This window comes from Mobula birostris, chromosome 6 (assembly GCF_030028105.1).
Source record: "Mobula birostris isolate sMobBir1 chromosome 6, sMobBir1.hap1, whole genome shotgun sequence".
Lineage (NCBI taxonomy): Eukaryota > Metazoa > Chordata > Chondrichthyes > Myliobatiformes > Myliobatidae > Mobula > Mobula birostris.
In genome coordinates, this window is record NC_092375.1 from 46,371,651 (window position 1) to 46,389,228 (window position 17,578).

Below are 17,578 nucleotides of genomic sequence, written 5' to 3' on the forward strand. Positions count from 1 at the left end.
GTGGCGTTCTCAGGATTGCTGCCAGTGCTACGTGACAGTGATGGTAAGAATTGGAGGAGATGGCAGTTGAATGCGTGGCTGAGGAGTTGGTGCAGGGAGCAGGGTTTTGGATTTTTAGATCATTGGGATCTCTTCTGGGGAAGGTGGGACCTGTACAGATTGGATGGGTTGCACCTGAACTGGAGGGGGAGCAATATCCTTGCAGGTAGATTCGCTGGCATGGTTCGGGAGGGTTTAAACTAATTTGCAAGGGGGATGGGACCCAGAGCGATAGAATAGTGAAAGAAGTGCATGGAGTAAAGCCAGATCTAACATATAGAGAGGCTTTGAGGAAAGAGAAGCAGAATAAATGGTGTAAAGACAGTAAGGTAGAAGAGCTGAAATGTGTGTACCTCAATGCAAGAAGCATCAGGAACAAAGGTGATGAACTGAGAGCTTGGATACATTCATGGAATTATGATGTAGTGGCCGTTACAGAGACTTGGCTGGCACCAGGGCAGGAATGGATTCTCAATATCCCTGGATTTCAGTACTTTAAAAGGGATAGAGAGGGCGGAAAAAGGGGAGGAGGAGTGGCATTACTGGTCAGGAATACTATTACAGCTACAGAAAGGGTGGGTAAAGTTAGGGATAAGTTTGTCCTGGTGAGGAAGATAAAGAATGGTAGGATGAAGGAACCACGGGTGACAAGTGAGGTGGAAAATCTAGTCAGGTGGAAGAAGGCAGCATACATGAAGTTTAGGAAGCAGGGATCAGATGTGTCTACCAAGGAATACAGGGAAGCAAGAAAGGAGCTTAAGAAGGGGCTGAGAAGAGCAAGAAGGGGGCATGAGAAGGCATTGGCGAGTAGGGTAAAGGAAAACCCCAAGGCATTCTTCAATTATGTGAAGAAAAAATGGATGACAAGAGTGAAGGTAGGACCGATTAGAGATAAAGGTGGGAAGATGTGCCTGGAGGCTATGGAAGTGAGCGAGGTCTTCAATGAATAATTCTCTTCAGTATTCACCAATGAGAGGGAACTTGATGATGGTGAGGACAATATGAGTGAGGTTGATGTTCTGGAGCATGTTGATATTAAGGGAGAGGAGGTGTTGGAGTTGTTAAAATACATTAGGACGGATAAGTCCCCAGGGCCTGATGGAATATTCCCCAGGCTGCTCCATGAGGCAAGGGAAGAGATTGCTGAGCCTCTGGCTAGGATCTTTATGTCCTTGTTGTCCACGGGAATGGTTCCGGAGGATTGGAGGGAGGCGAATGTTGTCCCCTTGTTCAAAAAAGATAGTGAGGATAGTCCAGGTAATTATAGACCAGTGAGCGTTACATCTGTGGTGGGAAAGCTGTTGGAAAAGATTCTTAGAGATAGGATCTCTGGGCATTTGGAGAATCATGGTCTGATCAGGGACAGTCAGCATGGCTTTGTGAAGGGCAGATCATGTCTAACAAGTCTGACAGAGTTCTTTGAGGAGGTGACCAGGCATATAGATGAGGGTAGTGCAGTGGATGTGATCTATATGGATTTTAGTAAGGCATTTGACAAGGTTCCGCATGGTAGGCTTATTCAGAAAGTCAGAAGGCATGGGATCCAGGGAAGTTTGGCCAGGTGGATTCAGAATTGGCTTGCCTGCAAAAGGCAGAGGGTGGTGGTGGAGGGAGTACATTCAGAGTGGAGGATTGTGACTAGTGGTATCCCACAAGGATCTGTGCTGGGACCTCTACTTTTCATGATTTTTATTAACGACCTGGATGTTGGAGTAGAAGGGTGGGTTGGCAAGTTTGCAGACAACAGAAAGGTTGGTAGTGTTGTAGGTAGTGTAGAGGATTGTCAAAGATTGCAGAGAGACATTGATAGGATGCAGAAGTGGGCTGAGAAGTGGCAGATGGAGTTCAACCCGGAGAAGTGTGAGGTGGTACACTTTGGAAGGACAAACTCCAAGGCAGAGTACAAAGTAAATGGCAGGATACTTGGCAGTGTGGAGGAGCAGAGGGATCTCGGGGTACATGTCCACAGATCCCTGAAAGTTGCCTCACAGGTGGATAGGGTAGTTAAGAAAGCTTATGGGGTATTAGCTTTCATAAGTCGAGGGATAGAGTTTAAGAGTCGCGACATAATGGTGCAGCTCTATAAAACTCTGGTTAGGCCACACTTGGAGTACTGTGTCCAGTTCCGGTTGTCTCACTATAGGAAGGATGTGGAAGCATTGGAAAGGGTACAGAGGAGATTTACCAGGATGCTGCCTGGTTTAGAGAGTGTGCATTATGATCAGAGATTAAGGGAGCTGGGGCTTTACTCTTCGGAGAGAAGGAGGATGAGAGAGACATGATAGAGGTGTACAAGATATTAAGAGGAATAGATAGAGTGGATAGCCAGCGCCTCTTCCCCAGGGCACCACTGCTCAATACAAGAGGACATGGCTTTACGGTAAGGGGTGGGAAGTTCAAGGGGGATATTAGAGGAAGGTTTTTTACTCAGAGAGTGGTTGGTGCGTGGAATGCACTGCCTGAGTCAATGGTGGAGGCAGATACACTAGTGAAGTTTAAGAGACTACCAGACAGGTATATGGAGGAACTTAAGGTGGGAGCTTATATGGGAGGCAGAGTTTGAGGGTTGGCACAACATTGTGGGCCGAAGGGCCTGTACTGTGCTGTACTATTCTATGTTCTATAAGCCAACGTACTGTCACAGCTACTTGGACTATACCTTGTCCCACCCTGCTACTTGTAAAACTGCCATCCCCTTCTCTCAATTCCTCTGTCTCCACCACATCTGCTCTCAGGATGAGGCTTTTCATTCTAGAATGAAGGAGATGTCTTCCTTTTTCAAACAAAGGGGATTCCCTTCATCCACCATCAACACTGCCCTCAACTGCATCTCTTCTCATTCACACACACCTGCTCTTACCCCATCCTCCCACCATGCTACCAGGGATAGGATTCCTCTTGTCCCCACCTATCACCCCACCAGCCTCCGCATCCAGCACATAATTCTCGGAAACTTCTGCCACCTCCAACTGAATCCCACCACCAAACACATCTTTCCTTCTTTTTCCCCCATCCCCCAACGTTCTGCTTTCTGCAGGGATCGCTCCTTATGTGACTCCTTTGTCCATTCGTCCCTCCCCACTACTCTCCCTCCTGCCACTTGTCCTTGGAGGCGGAACAAGTGCTTCACCTGCCCCTACATCTCCTCCCTCGCTAAAAGAACAAGCAGGATCTCCTGGTCACCACTCATTTTAATTCCATTCCCATTCCCATTGCCATATGTCCATCCACGGCCTCCTCCACTGTCGGGATAAGGCCACACTTAGGCTGGGGGAACACCTTGTATTCCATTTGGGTAGCCTCCCACTTGATAGCATGAACATCGATTTCTCAGACCTTCAGTAATGCCTCCACCCCTGACCCCATTCACCATTTCCCATTCCTTTGTCCCTCTCTCATGTTATCTCCTTGCCTGCCCATCATCTCCTCCGGTGCTCCTCCCACCCCCCCCCCCAATTTTCTTCTTTCTTCCATGGCCTTCTGTCTCTTTCACCAATCAACTTCCTAGCTCTTTGCTTGATCCCTCCCCCTCCAAGTTTCACCTGTCGCCTAGTGTTTCTCTTTCCCCTCCCCCCCGCCTTTCAAACCTACTACTCAGTTTTATTTCTCCAGTCCTGCTGAAATGTTTCGGCCCCAAACATTGACTGTGCTTCTTTCCAAAGATGCTGCCTGGCCTGCTGAGTTCCTCCAGCATTTTGTGTGTGTTGCTCGGATTTCCAGCATCTGCAGATTTTCTCTTGTTTGTAACTGGTTGCATCATGGCCTGGTGTGAGAGCACCATTGCCCAGGAACAGAAAAGGCTAAAGAAAATGATGGGTATATTCAGTACATCATAGGCGAAGCCCTCCCCACCATTGAGTAAATTTACATGGAGTGCTGTCACAACAAAGTAGCATTAATCATCAAAGACCTCTACTACAAGGCCATGCCATCTTCTCACTACCACAATGGGGTAGATACAGAAACCTTAAGTCTCATACAACCATGTTCAAGAGCAGTTATCACCATTCAACATCAGGCTCCTGAACTGGCGTGGATAACTTCATTCACCACTGCTCTGAACTGATTCTATGATTTATAAACTCGCCTTGAAGGACTCTTTAGAACTCGTGTTCTTGGTTTTATTTTTATTTGAACATTTCTTTTGCATATTCGCATTTGTCAATTTTTTTGTCTGTTTTATGTTTTTTATAAAATTCTGTAGTTTCTTTTTTACTTGTAAATGCCTGCAAGAAAATGAATCTAAGGGTAGTAAATAGTAACATATGCAAGCTTTGATAATAAACTTAGTATGAGCTGTCAGAAATTTTGATGTCATTTTTACTAGGAAATGAGTTTTGGGTCCACATCTGGTCTTTCACCACCTACTTATGCCTCTGTACTCTGCTTATGTCTGAATGCATTTGTTATCTCTACCTTCAACTCTTGACTCAATTCTTATGCACTTCTATCCAGCTTCTTCCATAAACATGAGATTATCTAAATTTCTGTAATTTATGTCATAATTTGTACTAAACCCTGTTCAACTATATTCCCTCAGGTTGCTGATCATTAGTTCTTGCTTAACTAAAGCCTTGTTTTTTTTCTTGGAGTTCAAAATCTTCCATGGCCTTTCCCTTGCTACCTCTCCAATCTCCTTTGGTCAACTGTGATCTCTGTGTGATGTCATAAACAACCCAAAATTTAGATCCTCCATCATTAACAGCTAATCCTTTGGCTCCAAATTCTGAAACTGAAGATTTTCCTTTGAAATCTTCTGTGCATCTATATCTCATTTTTTCCTTTTAAAATATTTAGCTAGTTGGCAATCACCTTGTTCCAGTACTTCACTAAAAGTAGTATTCACTTCCCTGACATTCTAATCTGGTCAGTTTCTTCAATTGAAGTCATTGAAATTTAATTTCTATTTCAATTTAAAATTTTTCCCATACTTCAATAAATGGAAAAAATTCTGCTTTAGTAGGATACTACTCAAGAAAGTAGACAAAAATAAGATAGCAGCCTTAAAGTATGAAATCACAACCCAGAGTACACTGTATCCTCTAATTTTACCTCATTGCGCTGGGATTTTTTTCCTATCCTGGGACTTAACCATGCTATTTTATGCACATTAAGAGTACACAGAGAAACTGGAAAAAGGAGGTTTTGTTTTAATGATTGATATGGGGAAAGTAGGAAGCGAAGGCTCTCGTGGTAGAATTGAGGAATAAAACTGAACTGGCTATAGCTCTAATACAGAAATAATTATGTAACAATATATTATTCAGATGATTGGATGTACCAAAAGTGGAGTTGGTTATAAGGATTAGCTCAAATTAGCCATTAGCTTTGTTGTAATACTGTAGCTCAAATCCAAGATAGCTTCCTGGAAAGTTGAGGTTTTTTTAACATGGTGAAAATCCAGGAACGGTAAAAGCATTTTGGGGATGGACCCATCTATAAAGAATTGCTAAAATACAGAAAATGCTTGCAAATAAGATCAGAAATGAGCATCCAAAATCTTCCTTTTGAACCTAAGACAAATGGACGTTGCAAAGTTGGAGGCAGATATTTGAGAGGATTTCAGGAGAAAAAATGGGTTAAGATTGTGATACTCTCTTGCACAAAATGCAATACATGCTGGATCAATTAATAATTGAAAATTTAACATTAATAGATTTTTGTTTGATGAACACAGAGATTATGGAGCCCTGGCAAATGGATAGAAATGTAATATAAATCTCATTCGTTTTTCAAAAAAGTAAAAAAAGGCTATTCTTACAAGAGATAAGTAAATTTAAATTTGGTGTATGTTTCAACTCATTGTTACATTTGTGGCAATAATTAGTCAATTTGTCTCAAGGTAGTTACAGGAGTCAGGTCCTTTTCTGTTTATTACACTACTTGTGTTTCAAATATTAACGTGTAACTATGATTCATTATACTCTACTTGGCTCTGATCTTTTTTTTTTGCAGTTACTTATCCATTCATTATATTTGTCTGATATATTGGGAGTGAGGGAGTGAGATACTGCTACTGGTTGCTTGATCCATTACTGTTTAGTAAGTTTATTAATGTCTAAATCTAATACAAAACAAAGAACAGAAAATCTTGGGAATACAAGTGATTCAATAAGTGGTGAATTACACTTTTGTAGCTTTTCTGAGTAAATTCCAAATCAACAAAAATATTCAGGTAGTTATAACACTTGGGGTTTGGAAGCCAGAACTTGCACATTCATGTTTACTCCAGAAGTAGTTGGAGTAAAGGGGTGGGGGGAAATTTGCTACTCAGCCCTCCACACAATTTTGCTAATGCAGTTACTGCTTTGGCAGTTATATGAACTTTCAGTGGCAGAAATTGTGACAGTAATTCTGCATGCTGAACAGCTCCCTTAATGTACATTTGCAACTGCTGTCCTAATTTAAAAAGGGGAGTGCCACAATGAAAGCTGACTCTTGCTGAGGTGTGCCAACTGGTTCAGAGTCTCCTTCCATAATGGACCCAACTTTCTCTACTAGATCACCACCAATATTGATGCTAGGGAACTAACAATGCCTGTTTTTCCCTTGTGGAGAGGGAATGTTGCTCCAAAGAATAGTGTATGTAAAGAAAGATATCCCTCATCCATTCTCCTGGTAATTCTATTGCACCCCGTACAATTGGCCAGGATCTTTATGAACAATCATGGGATCACTGATGTCCAGTGTGTTGACATTTTTGCCACCAAAAGGTGGCTTGATAAGAACTATCAATCTAGATGAATATTATTTTTAAATCATGAACATTTTAATGGTTTAAAAGTAATTCATGTAATTTATTTTAAACATAATGTTATTAAATTATTGATTATGTCTAAATAACTTCAGTTCTCTATGGACAGGTTATCTGTAGCTAGCTTTGGAACTTTTTCTATCCTGAGAAGGCAAGGAACAGAGAACTTTTTTTTGTTTTAAAACTTAATGATACATTGTTTGCCAGATGGATATAAATACTTAAGGAGACCTTGAACTGATTTAAGATTTGAAACTAACCATTAATTTTTGCTTCAGGCTTCCCATTTGAAAAGTCATTCCATAGTTTGTGATGAGGAGAAATGGAGATATAACACTGTCAGCATCAAGTTACCTGAGGTTCCTTCCCTTGGGTACCCTAACTTCATTACTAAATGGTGGAAAATAATGTTTCTACTGAAAAGTCGCTATGCTAGTTTGTCTATAGCAGAACCAGCAGCCTCAGAACTTGTACTAAGTGGAAATATAACATATGCAAATTAGCTTGCCTATTCCTTGATTGTTACATTTTCTCTTGAATGTTCCTGATTAATCTCCATGATAGACTTGGTGTTCCTGAAAGAAACTGACCCATTTGCAGGCTATTTTCAAAACCACCTGTGCTGGTTTGAGACAGGTGCTGACAACTGTCTATCTCTTTAATAATTATACAGTTTGGAGGGCATTGAAATTCTGACTCAAGATACTGTAGTACCACAACTTTGTATGCAGAAATATTTGCATCTCACCTGAAGTTTGAGGTTTCTTTAAAAGAGTCATAATAACTTGCAGTTATAGTGCCAAGGGAGACTACTAATTTAAGATAAGCAATGCAATTAATGGAGTAAAAATTTAGTGGTTAACAATGCAAATGAATGTATTCAAATTAAAGAATGCAAACTTATCTATACGAGGTAAAGAAGCTCTCAGAAAAAAATCAGTAGAATTGAAGTATACTATGATATTACTTACAGTATATTTCAAGGTTTATTTAGATATATCTCGCTGTTACCTTTGGATGTAGTAAAAGAAAAGATGTAGATTAACTACAGCTGAGTGAGCCAATGTTAGCAGCTCTTTTGTCATGGTCTATGTAATTATTTTCTAGCTTATCTTGTTGCTGATGCCTATAAAGTGATTTTCACTGGGCAAAGACTATTGTACTAAAATTAATTTGGGAGTTAGAGGAAGGAAGTGAAATCCTCTCAGTATTGATTGGAGCTTTAAGAATGGAATAGCAAGATCTTGAGATGACATACATAGTTGTTGGGTGTCCAAGCTAAACTGTGGTCAAAGAGCATAGTGGATATTCATTGGAGTAACTAGAGTCTTATCTGACACAAAGGGTAATGAAACTTGGGCCTCTACAACTAGATCTTCGACTTCATTATCAGGAAACCACAGTCATGGCAGATCAGAAATAACATCTCCCTGCTTGCAGTCAACCCAGGTGCACTTCAAGGATATATTCTTAGCCCACTGCTAATAGTAACTCAAAGTACTTTTATGGAGAGAGTGAAACACCTCATGTTTCAAATTAATAGTTTTCATTTGAACCTTTCATCAAGATCATCGACGTGAAACTATAATAATTTCACATTCCATGGGTGCTGCCTGATCTACTGAATTTTCCTTTTTTATTTCCAGCATATTCAGTATGTTTTTTGTTCATTTGCCATGCCTGGTATTATAAAGGGTTGTACCTGCTATCTACTCTATCTGCTGTCCATAGAGAAATTAATGTTTTTACTTATTACTGTAATGAATATTTCATGGGGGTGAGTGGAATTAGAGCAAATATCTTTGAAGTGGGGTTCATCATAATCATTAGTTTGCAGCCATTGATATAAAGTCAATGCAAACATTGATTTAAAATGACTTGAGGGGGCACCCAAGATCCTATTAGACGAGTGACATTGCAGCAAAATGCCTTTTAGTGAGCAATTCCCCTTCATGTACAGAAATTGCATGTTCATGTAAAGTGATCTTGTATTTCCAGATAAATATCAGGTGGGAGTACTGAAAGAACATTCATATTTAATTACTATTTACTGAGTCAACTTTTTCAGTTGCAGTTAGTGTAGCATCATAAAGAAAATGCTATCAGGAGAAGCTTGTACAAGAATTCAAATTTCAACATGTGGTATCTGTAATCAATGTATAATTACTCTTAGCAAATCAAAGTAACAAAACTGTAAAGATAAACCATAGTTCCTTTTTATTCCAACATCAAAGTATTTACCACAACTTATATACTCCTTGCCACGTTTTGTCTTTTTTTAAAAAAAATCTTTGAAGGGTGCTTTAGTCTGCTAATTTTTAATGAAAAGTTTTATGTGCATTCTACTTTGTGCTCACTATTAATACATGAACTCCAAAGTCCCAACCTTTTAGTTTTATGCTTATGAGCAATTTTCAAGGTCATAGTCTTTTCCTCGGAGATTTTTATTTTTTAATTGCAGTGGATCATTTACAGATTACCTAAAGACAGCAATGGAAAAACACAGTACAGTTTATCTCTGGCAGCTTGTGTATGCTGATCAGCCAGTGACTAGAAGAAAGGAACAGCTGTTGCCTAGGCAGTAGGAGCAATGTATCCTAGCAACAGATATACTTACAATGGAAACATAAGGAACATGAAGTGATCTGGGGCATGTGGCTGGTTATGGTTGAGACAGTTTAATGATGGAGGGTCAGGAAGTGGGAAATGTAGAACTGAAGGAGTAGAAATGGTGAAATAAATTTTAAATGCACCAAAGTTTTGAAATGTAGTTTATTTGAGAAAATTGTTTAGGTTGCTGATCTCTTCTGCTTGCTGTGAAGCCAAAAAAAGCAAGGGTTTTCTTCTTTAATTAAATAGCTTTTGTTTCAATAATGACATCAAATTTTAAAATAAAATGTTGAGTATTGAAAATTTGAAATACAATCAGACATGATGAAGCAGCAATGCTATAGCCTTGTCAGAGGGTGCTGACTGGACAATTTTCTTGTCAATCAAGTCTGGTGCTCACAGTGTTGCATGTGGCTGAGACTGATTTCGTGCACCTAAGTTATAAGTAGCTGTCCTCTACTCACTGCATTTCTAAAGCAAACTTCATTGGCTTTTACTGAGAGAGATAGTATTATTTCTGTTTGTCTGCTCTTTAAACAGATTCTGTTTCCTGGGTAAATTAACTTTGTGTATGGTACAATAGACCATCTGCAGAGACTTAGACACACCAATCCGAATAAGTACTCTGAAACATAAAACGATGCCAACAAATTGATCATCAGTAAGAGAGGGATGAGTTAACATCTCGGGTGTAAATATTACATCAGAAGTGTTGACATCTTACTTTTCAGGTGCATATTGATCGACAGGATGCCTTTTTTTTAACTAATTGAATCAATGCATTGTAAACTGTAAATTAATTCTCTTATAACATAAATTATGTGTGATAATGTACAGTGCCGTAATGTACATTTATTGAAATGTATCAAAACTTTAGTTCCTCAGGTGATCTTTCATCTTGACAAATGACATTGCCACTTGTGCTATGTTGTGAGTTTTGGAGTCTAGGAAATTAATTGACAATGGAGCTCAATGGTAGCCAGTACAGAAAGAAACAGCAATGTTACAGAATTTACATAATAAAGTAAATATAGGGTATTTGACAGAAAGTTGTTTCAATAAATCTAAAGGAACACCTTTGGGGAGGAAGAAGGGTAGATGATAGATGGTTTAAACTTGGAGTGAACAAGTTTAGTCCATATGTGGCAAAATAATTTTAACAAGTTCATAGGATCAATTCACAGAGATGAGTACAAAGGGTTATTATTACTTTTGCATCCAAACTAAGCATTTCTATATATATTTTGTAATTGTATCTGGCTGGTGTAATTTTCTTTGTTTATTAACTGTCGTCATTTTAGTTGAATACTTGGTGTTTAGGCCCAACTTCCATTCTTTGATGCAACACATACAAAATGCTGGAGGAACTCAACAGGCCTTGTAGCATTTGTGGAAAGGAACAAACAGTCGATGTTTTGAGACAATGCCCTTCATCAGTCTCAACCTGAAACATAAACTGTTTATTCATTTCCATGGGTGCTTCCTGACCTGCTGTGTTCCTCCAACATTTTGTGTGTGTGTTGCTTTGGATTTCCATCATCTGCAGAATCTCTTATGCCCACTCTTTGCTGCTTTTTTGTGTAAATTCTTTTTGTGCAGTCACATGTGGCAAGTAAATTTTATAATACAGGATATCAACTAATTTTTGAATCGTAAGAATGGAACAGAAATATATCCAGGTTGGTCAAGAAACATATAATGTGACAAGTTAAATTTTGAGGATTCCTTCTTTCCCCCACCATTCCGTCTGTGTTTCCATTCTCTATGTGGAACTAAGTCCTCTCCAATGCTATAGGTTGAATACCCTTATCCAAAATTCCAAAATCTGACATTTTTTGAATGCCGACATGACATCAGAAATGGAAAATTTCACAAGGCGCAGGGAAGGTTCCCATGTGATGCATAGGTCTCTGCTCACCACAAGCAGTTCTGGGAAGTGACTTCACATATGTAATGAACAGAAGTTGATGAAAAACAGAAAAACACTGGATAAAGCAAAAAATGAAGATCTTGATAGTGTATTGAAAGAGTGGATTTATCTGTGTTGGAGTGAACATACGCTGCTTAATGGTATCCTGATCATGAAACAAGCAAAACTCAAAGTTCAAAGTAAAATTTATTATTAGATTACATACATGTCAGCACATACAACCCTGAGATTCTTCTTCCTGTCGGCATACTCAGCAAATGTAAAGAATAGTAACTATAAACAGGATCAATGAAAGAGCGAGAGCATAAAAGACAACAACCTATGAAAATATAAATAACATGAACATGAAATAACATGATAGAGTCTTTAAAGTGAGATCATTGGTTGTGGGAACATCTCAACAGATGATTTTTGTTATCCTCTTTTGTTCAAGTGTGGGCACATGACCAAGTGGTTAAGGCATTCGTCTAGTGATCTCAAGGTCGCTAGTTCAAGCCTGAGCTGTGGCAGCGTGTTTGTGTCCTTGAGCAAGGCACTTAACCACACATTGCTCTAGTGCCTGTGCGAGGAGTGGTGCCCCACACAGACTTCCAATCTGCACCTTGTAAGGCATGAAAATGCCCGACGCAGGCCTCTCATGGTCTGAGTCAACATTCCCTCCCTTTGTTCAAGAGCCAGATGGTTGAGGGGTAGTAACTGTTCTTGAACCTGGTAGTGTGAGTCCTGAGGCTCTTGTATCTCCTACCTAATGGTAGCAGCGAGAAAAGAGCATGGCCTGGCCTGGGTGTTGAGGATCTTTGATTATACTGTAGATGCTGCTTTCCTGCTACAATATTTCTTGTAGATGTGCTCAATTGTTGGAAGGGTTTTACCCTTGATGTACAGGGCTGAATCCACTACCTTTTGTAGGATTTTCCATTCAAAAGCATTGGTGTTCTCATACCAGCCGGTAATGCAGCCGAGTCAATACACTTGCCACTATACATCTATTGAAGTTTGACAAGGTTTTTAATGTCATGCTGAATCTCTGCAGACTCCTAAGGAAGTAGTGGTGCTATCGTGCTTTCTTTGCAATTACATTTATTGCAGGTCCAGGCAGGTCCTCTGAGATAGTGACACACAGGAACTTAAAGTTACTGACTCTCTCGCCCTCTGATCCTCTGATGAGGACCGGCTCAGGGACTTCTGGTTTTCCTCTCCTGAAGTCTATATTCAGTTCCTTGGTATTGCTGACATTGAGTAAAAGGTTGTTATAATGACACCACTCGGCCAAATTTTCAATCTCCCTCCTGTATGCTGATTCATCACCTTTGATACGGCACCTTTTTCATGACGAATTGCAGATAATTGTGAATATTCAGCAGACTGGTTGTAGAAATTCAAGAAAAGACATGACACTAAATTTTTAAAGATTGGTGGTGATAAAACATCTGCTGATCACGAAACAGCAGAGAAGTTCATTGAGATTGCCAAGGTATTTGATGAAGATCTAACACGCTGAATGGCTGCGTCAGTACATATGCGAAACAAACAAGTTTAAGACAAAGACTGCTTGCACACATTGAAATCCATAACACTTCTGGTCCAAGCACTTCGAATAAGGGGTACTCAATTCTGTATTAAATCTATGAATGATGAGCAGATTATTAGTAAGTAAGTGCTGCCCAGTAGTAATACTGATGACATCTTACTATATCAGTAAATAGGTTAAATTTGTATATAAAAAAACTTTGGCAATTTTTCATATTCTGTTTGAAGCAAGTATTATAAATGTGCTGTAAAGATCGTTCTGGAAAACAATTCTTCAATAGTATTACTGAATGTTTCTAAAGGCATTGACCTTTTAAAGTTCCCACTATATATAGCTGTTTCTTGATAATCGTGTAGTACAATTGAATTCACTGAAGACTGGAAGGGAGAAAAAATCATTTTCTTGGTGCTCCAGGTAGAAGATAGTTATAAACATTTCAGACTTTCATGGGTGTTTGCTGAGATCCTTAATCATTCAGCATGCAGATTTTCATTGCATTATTTTAGTTATCCACGACCATTCATGTCAGGATATGAGATGATTGAACTGCATTAAAAGAATGATTGGATGTTGAATCACATGTCTAATTGACCACGAAGCTATCATATACATTGGTAAGATATGCTGCTGCAAGAGTGATGTGTGAGGTTAATGGTTTGTAAAACATGAAATTGTGGTAGCGAAGTCTAATTGTGTTTTACTTTATGATAGCCATGAGTGTGCATAACCATCAGGGAAACTGTACAGTTCACAATCAGTATGATTACAATTTTCCTAGCCGGATATTGCGATGAAAAACCTATCATCACAAACTTAAGACTCTGATAGAATTTTAAATTTAAATTTAACATTGAGTTAATCTTTATAAGAGTTAGGAATATTCTTGTTCAGATGTACAATGCCTCCAGTATCTTAGGTAGAACAATGGTAAAGGAAACATAGACTTATTGTACATAAATTGATGAATATAACCTGCTTTCCTGTCAAGTGTTTTCCACCTCCATCTCCCACAAATGTGCATATGTTGAGAGGAACTAGGAGGAAAAATGTATTTCAAAGAGAATAGTAAGGCGCCTTTCATTATGCTGCTGTGCCCTTGAGTTAGGGAATGGAATGATAACCCAGGTTCCCGTCCTATTGCTGCTCAGCCACACTGAAACCAACATGTGCTTGTATGTAAAAATAGGGAAAGGTAGGACTGGATTCAGCTATAATATTGTTACTAAAGAAGTTTGCTGTTGAAATTAGTAATTTATAGATACACATTAAGGAACTTGGCTGTGAGGACCTATGAAACAGAATGTTTTTGATGAAGAGCATCAAACATGGAGGTGGAGGTTAATCATCACGTCAGATGATATGTGTTTTTTTGGATAAGTATTAGTATTGAAAGTTCTTATTGTTTCTTATATATTTACAGGTCTGGCTGGAAAGATTTTGAGTACCATTGAAGAGATGGGATTTAATTACAGTGCACTTCAAATGGTAAGTTGAATAATATATAATGAAAATATTCACTAGAAGTTACAGAGCTCATAAAATATGTGCTAAAGTAATACTGTGCTTCTTTATCCTTGTGTTAGTGTGTGATATATTTTTGCATCTAATGCTCAAATATGTTTGGAGGTTCTACCCTCATTTTTCCCTTCAGCGCTCAAAAGAAAAGAAATCAAGTGAAGTTATTGCAAGAAATTTTACATATCTTCCACATCTGTGAAACTGCCCAATGTCATTCTTGTGCCTTTTTAAAAGGAATTGAGTATTGAATTTTACCACTGTTAAAGCCTTCACATCTTGAGCACTTTAAAGAAGAATGGCAACATAGATATGGGAATAGATGCCCTGTTTTATTGCAGACACAGGTATCTTGGAAAAAAGTAATGCAGCAGAGATATCCCGAACAACAGGGGATCTACGTAGACCCTATGGGCCTAAGATAAAGCATATGTCCAATTGAGTTTAGAGTGAAGCTTTGAGGAATTATTCCAGTGTCAAAGCAAACTTGTTGGAGTGTTCATCTTTCACCCCACTTTTACCTCATTCTACAGTCTTTCTCAGAGCAGCTGTGCACTTTTGCCTTTCTTATTTCAGGTATAGGATAAATATCACTCTGCTTGATTTTAGCCAATTAAATCTTCCACAACTAGGCACATAATGATTTAAAAAAAAAAGATACAGTGCTAAAGTCAATAATAAAATAGAAAATGAATGAAATCAAGTAAGGCACCATCTATAGATGGAGATAAAGAATTAACTTGTCAAGACCTGTCTGAACTGAGTGTTTTATTCCAGAATGGTTAGGCATTAATCTGATCTGTGGTAATGACTGTATCTAAAGCAAATGAAGCCTGATATTTTACAGGGGCTTAATGGTACCCAACAGAAAGTAGTCTGATTCATGTAATTCAGCAGTTCTTAGATCAGAGATATAATCTTGACTGAATTCACCTGCCATCAGTCCTGAACACTTGACCTGGCTCAAACTTAGACTGTGTATCAAGAGTGGACCTTCTGAAATTCTGTCCTCTTCTTTTTCAAGCTAAATATGCTCTGTGATTTCAAACCCCAGGCAGAATTGTTTTATAGTATTCTTTCTTGGAATCCTCTTTTGCTTTCTTAATCAAGTGAAGGTTGTGGAACATTGGTTGGTCCATTCATGGCTTAACTTAAGTTACTGTTTCTACTGATCAGGAGGAGCCATGGTCAATGACATTTATGAGTCATTGATTAATTCATCACCATTCTAGGATGTCCACGGATGGATTATACGTAAGCAAAGATCATTAGATCCAATAAGTGAATTTACCTGTTTCTGTAAAGGTGGTAAAAGCAAAAGAAATTATTGCATTTGAAATGTACCTGCAAAAACATGTAAACTGCATGGGTATAGATTGAGAACCAGGTAAGTAGCATACCAAGGTTCTCCTATATAGGGGTAAACTAAGTTGTTCGATATTTGGCAGGCTTGGAAGTACTGTTTGGAAGGTGCAGACCAGATAAACATGTATGGAAAATAGGCAATAAGCAAATGCACAAATACAATTACATAATCATTACATGGTTTTGGTCCAATTTGGATGCATTAAAGTATGTTTGGCCTGTTTATTTGCTTTATCTTACTTTTATTATTTATGCATAAGAGCCCCATGAGAAAACCAAAGATAGAGAGATGGTTTTAAAAGAAAGGCACTGTCGTGCTATGGGGTTTCAACATTGGTTGTTGGTGGGGTGGCTGGGAGTGAGTAATGCATATTGAGGCTTTTCATTATGATAATGAAATCTTTCATAGGTTGCTGCCATCTAGTTGAAAAATGGCATGTGTTCTGGGCAATGAATCATTGTTGTGATTCATGGGTTTGGCAATGTAATAACTGTTGCAAACTATTTGCAACAGATTTGTCAGTGACTTTGAGGTTGCACTAATGGAAGGAATTACTGAAATTTCTCTAGTGACTGGGGTTGCACTAGTGGCAAGTAAGAACCTTGTGCAGTGTCTTTGGGACATTTTTTTCTCAATCCAGACTTGAGCCTTCGAGATGGTGCAAAGGTGTTACAAGATAATAGATTTGAGTTCTCACTGAACCACTGACAACTTTTGACAATGCATTGCATTTGGCGTATTGTTCAAGTTAGGATCTGCTAACTGGTAATTTTAGGATCATTCCCCTGGAAAATGTGTGGAAGTAATGCCATTACATGTCATGTGGAAATGGTGGTAATTAATGGAGATTTTTATTGCTGAGCACTTACCACTGGATTGTAAACTGTGCTTAAACTTTCAAATTAACATACTGATGAGATTTTTGTTTGCAATAAGATGTGAATCTTTACTATTTACGTATGGAACTCGGGGGGTGAGAACTCAAGTGAATCCCAGAACAAAAAGAAAACAACAGTTTCATAATACATTAAAAAGTGTCTTTGTTGATATCTGCTGCCATAGTTTTAGACTTTCTCCTCTTGCTGCAGTTAGGTTATGCTGTATGTGTATCTGGTCAGATCACTCGTCTGAGTGCTACTGGTACCATGTAACCCAGTACTACCTGTCGCATGGTCGGGTGGTTGGCGTCTAAACCGGCTCCCCCACCAGGCTTGCCTGGTGAGGAGGGTGGCTAGACACCCTGCAGGACAAAAAACAAGACCTGTCAATGGGTGGATGAACCCTCTTGTAGGGTCAACGGCCATCTAGCAAACACGTGCCATGAAGCGTGGAAGGAGCATTCCTTGCATCAAAGCTTGCTCTGGCCATTCACCCAGCCAGAGAGAGAGAGAGTGAGTGATGCTGAATGTGTTAAAACCTCTCTCAAGAGTACCAAAGCAATAATGTAATATTGAGGCTTTATAAAGCACTGGTGAGGCCTCACTTACAGTATCGTGAGAAGTTTTGGTCCCCTTATCTTAGAAAGGATGTGCTGAAACTGGAGAGGGTTCAAAGGAGGTTCATGAAAATGATTCCAGGATTGAATGGCATGTCATATGAAGAACATTTGATGGCTCTGGGCTTGTACTCACTGGAATTCAGTGATGGGTGACCTCATTGAAACCTATCGAATGGTGAAAGGCCTTGATAGAGTAGATATGGAGAGGATGCTTCCTATGGTGAAAGGGTCTAAGACCAGAGGACACTGCCTCAGAATTGAGGGGCATCCTTTCAAAACGGAGACAACTTGAAAGTTAATGCCGCTTATCTTTAAGGATTTTTTTCTTGATTGTA

The 17,578-nt window shown here is 39.1% G+C and overlaps 1 protein-coding gene across 3 annotated transcripts in view; it reads left to right on the forward strand.

Annotated features, from left to right (window-relative positions):
• The window catches only part of nme7 (NME/NM23 family member 7), a 236,313-nt gene that overhangs the window by 166,714 nt on the left and 52,021 nt on the right, over positions 1 to 17,578 (forward strand). For all 3 annotated transcript variants that reach the window (XM_072260418.1, XM_072260419.1, XM_072260420.1), the window contains one exon: positions 14,285 to 14,349. In XM_072260418.1, coding sequence (XP_072116519.1) covers positions 14,285 to 14,349 — 65 coding nt within the window. The remainder of the gene's footprint in view (positions 1 to 14,284; positions 14,350 to 17,578) is intronic.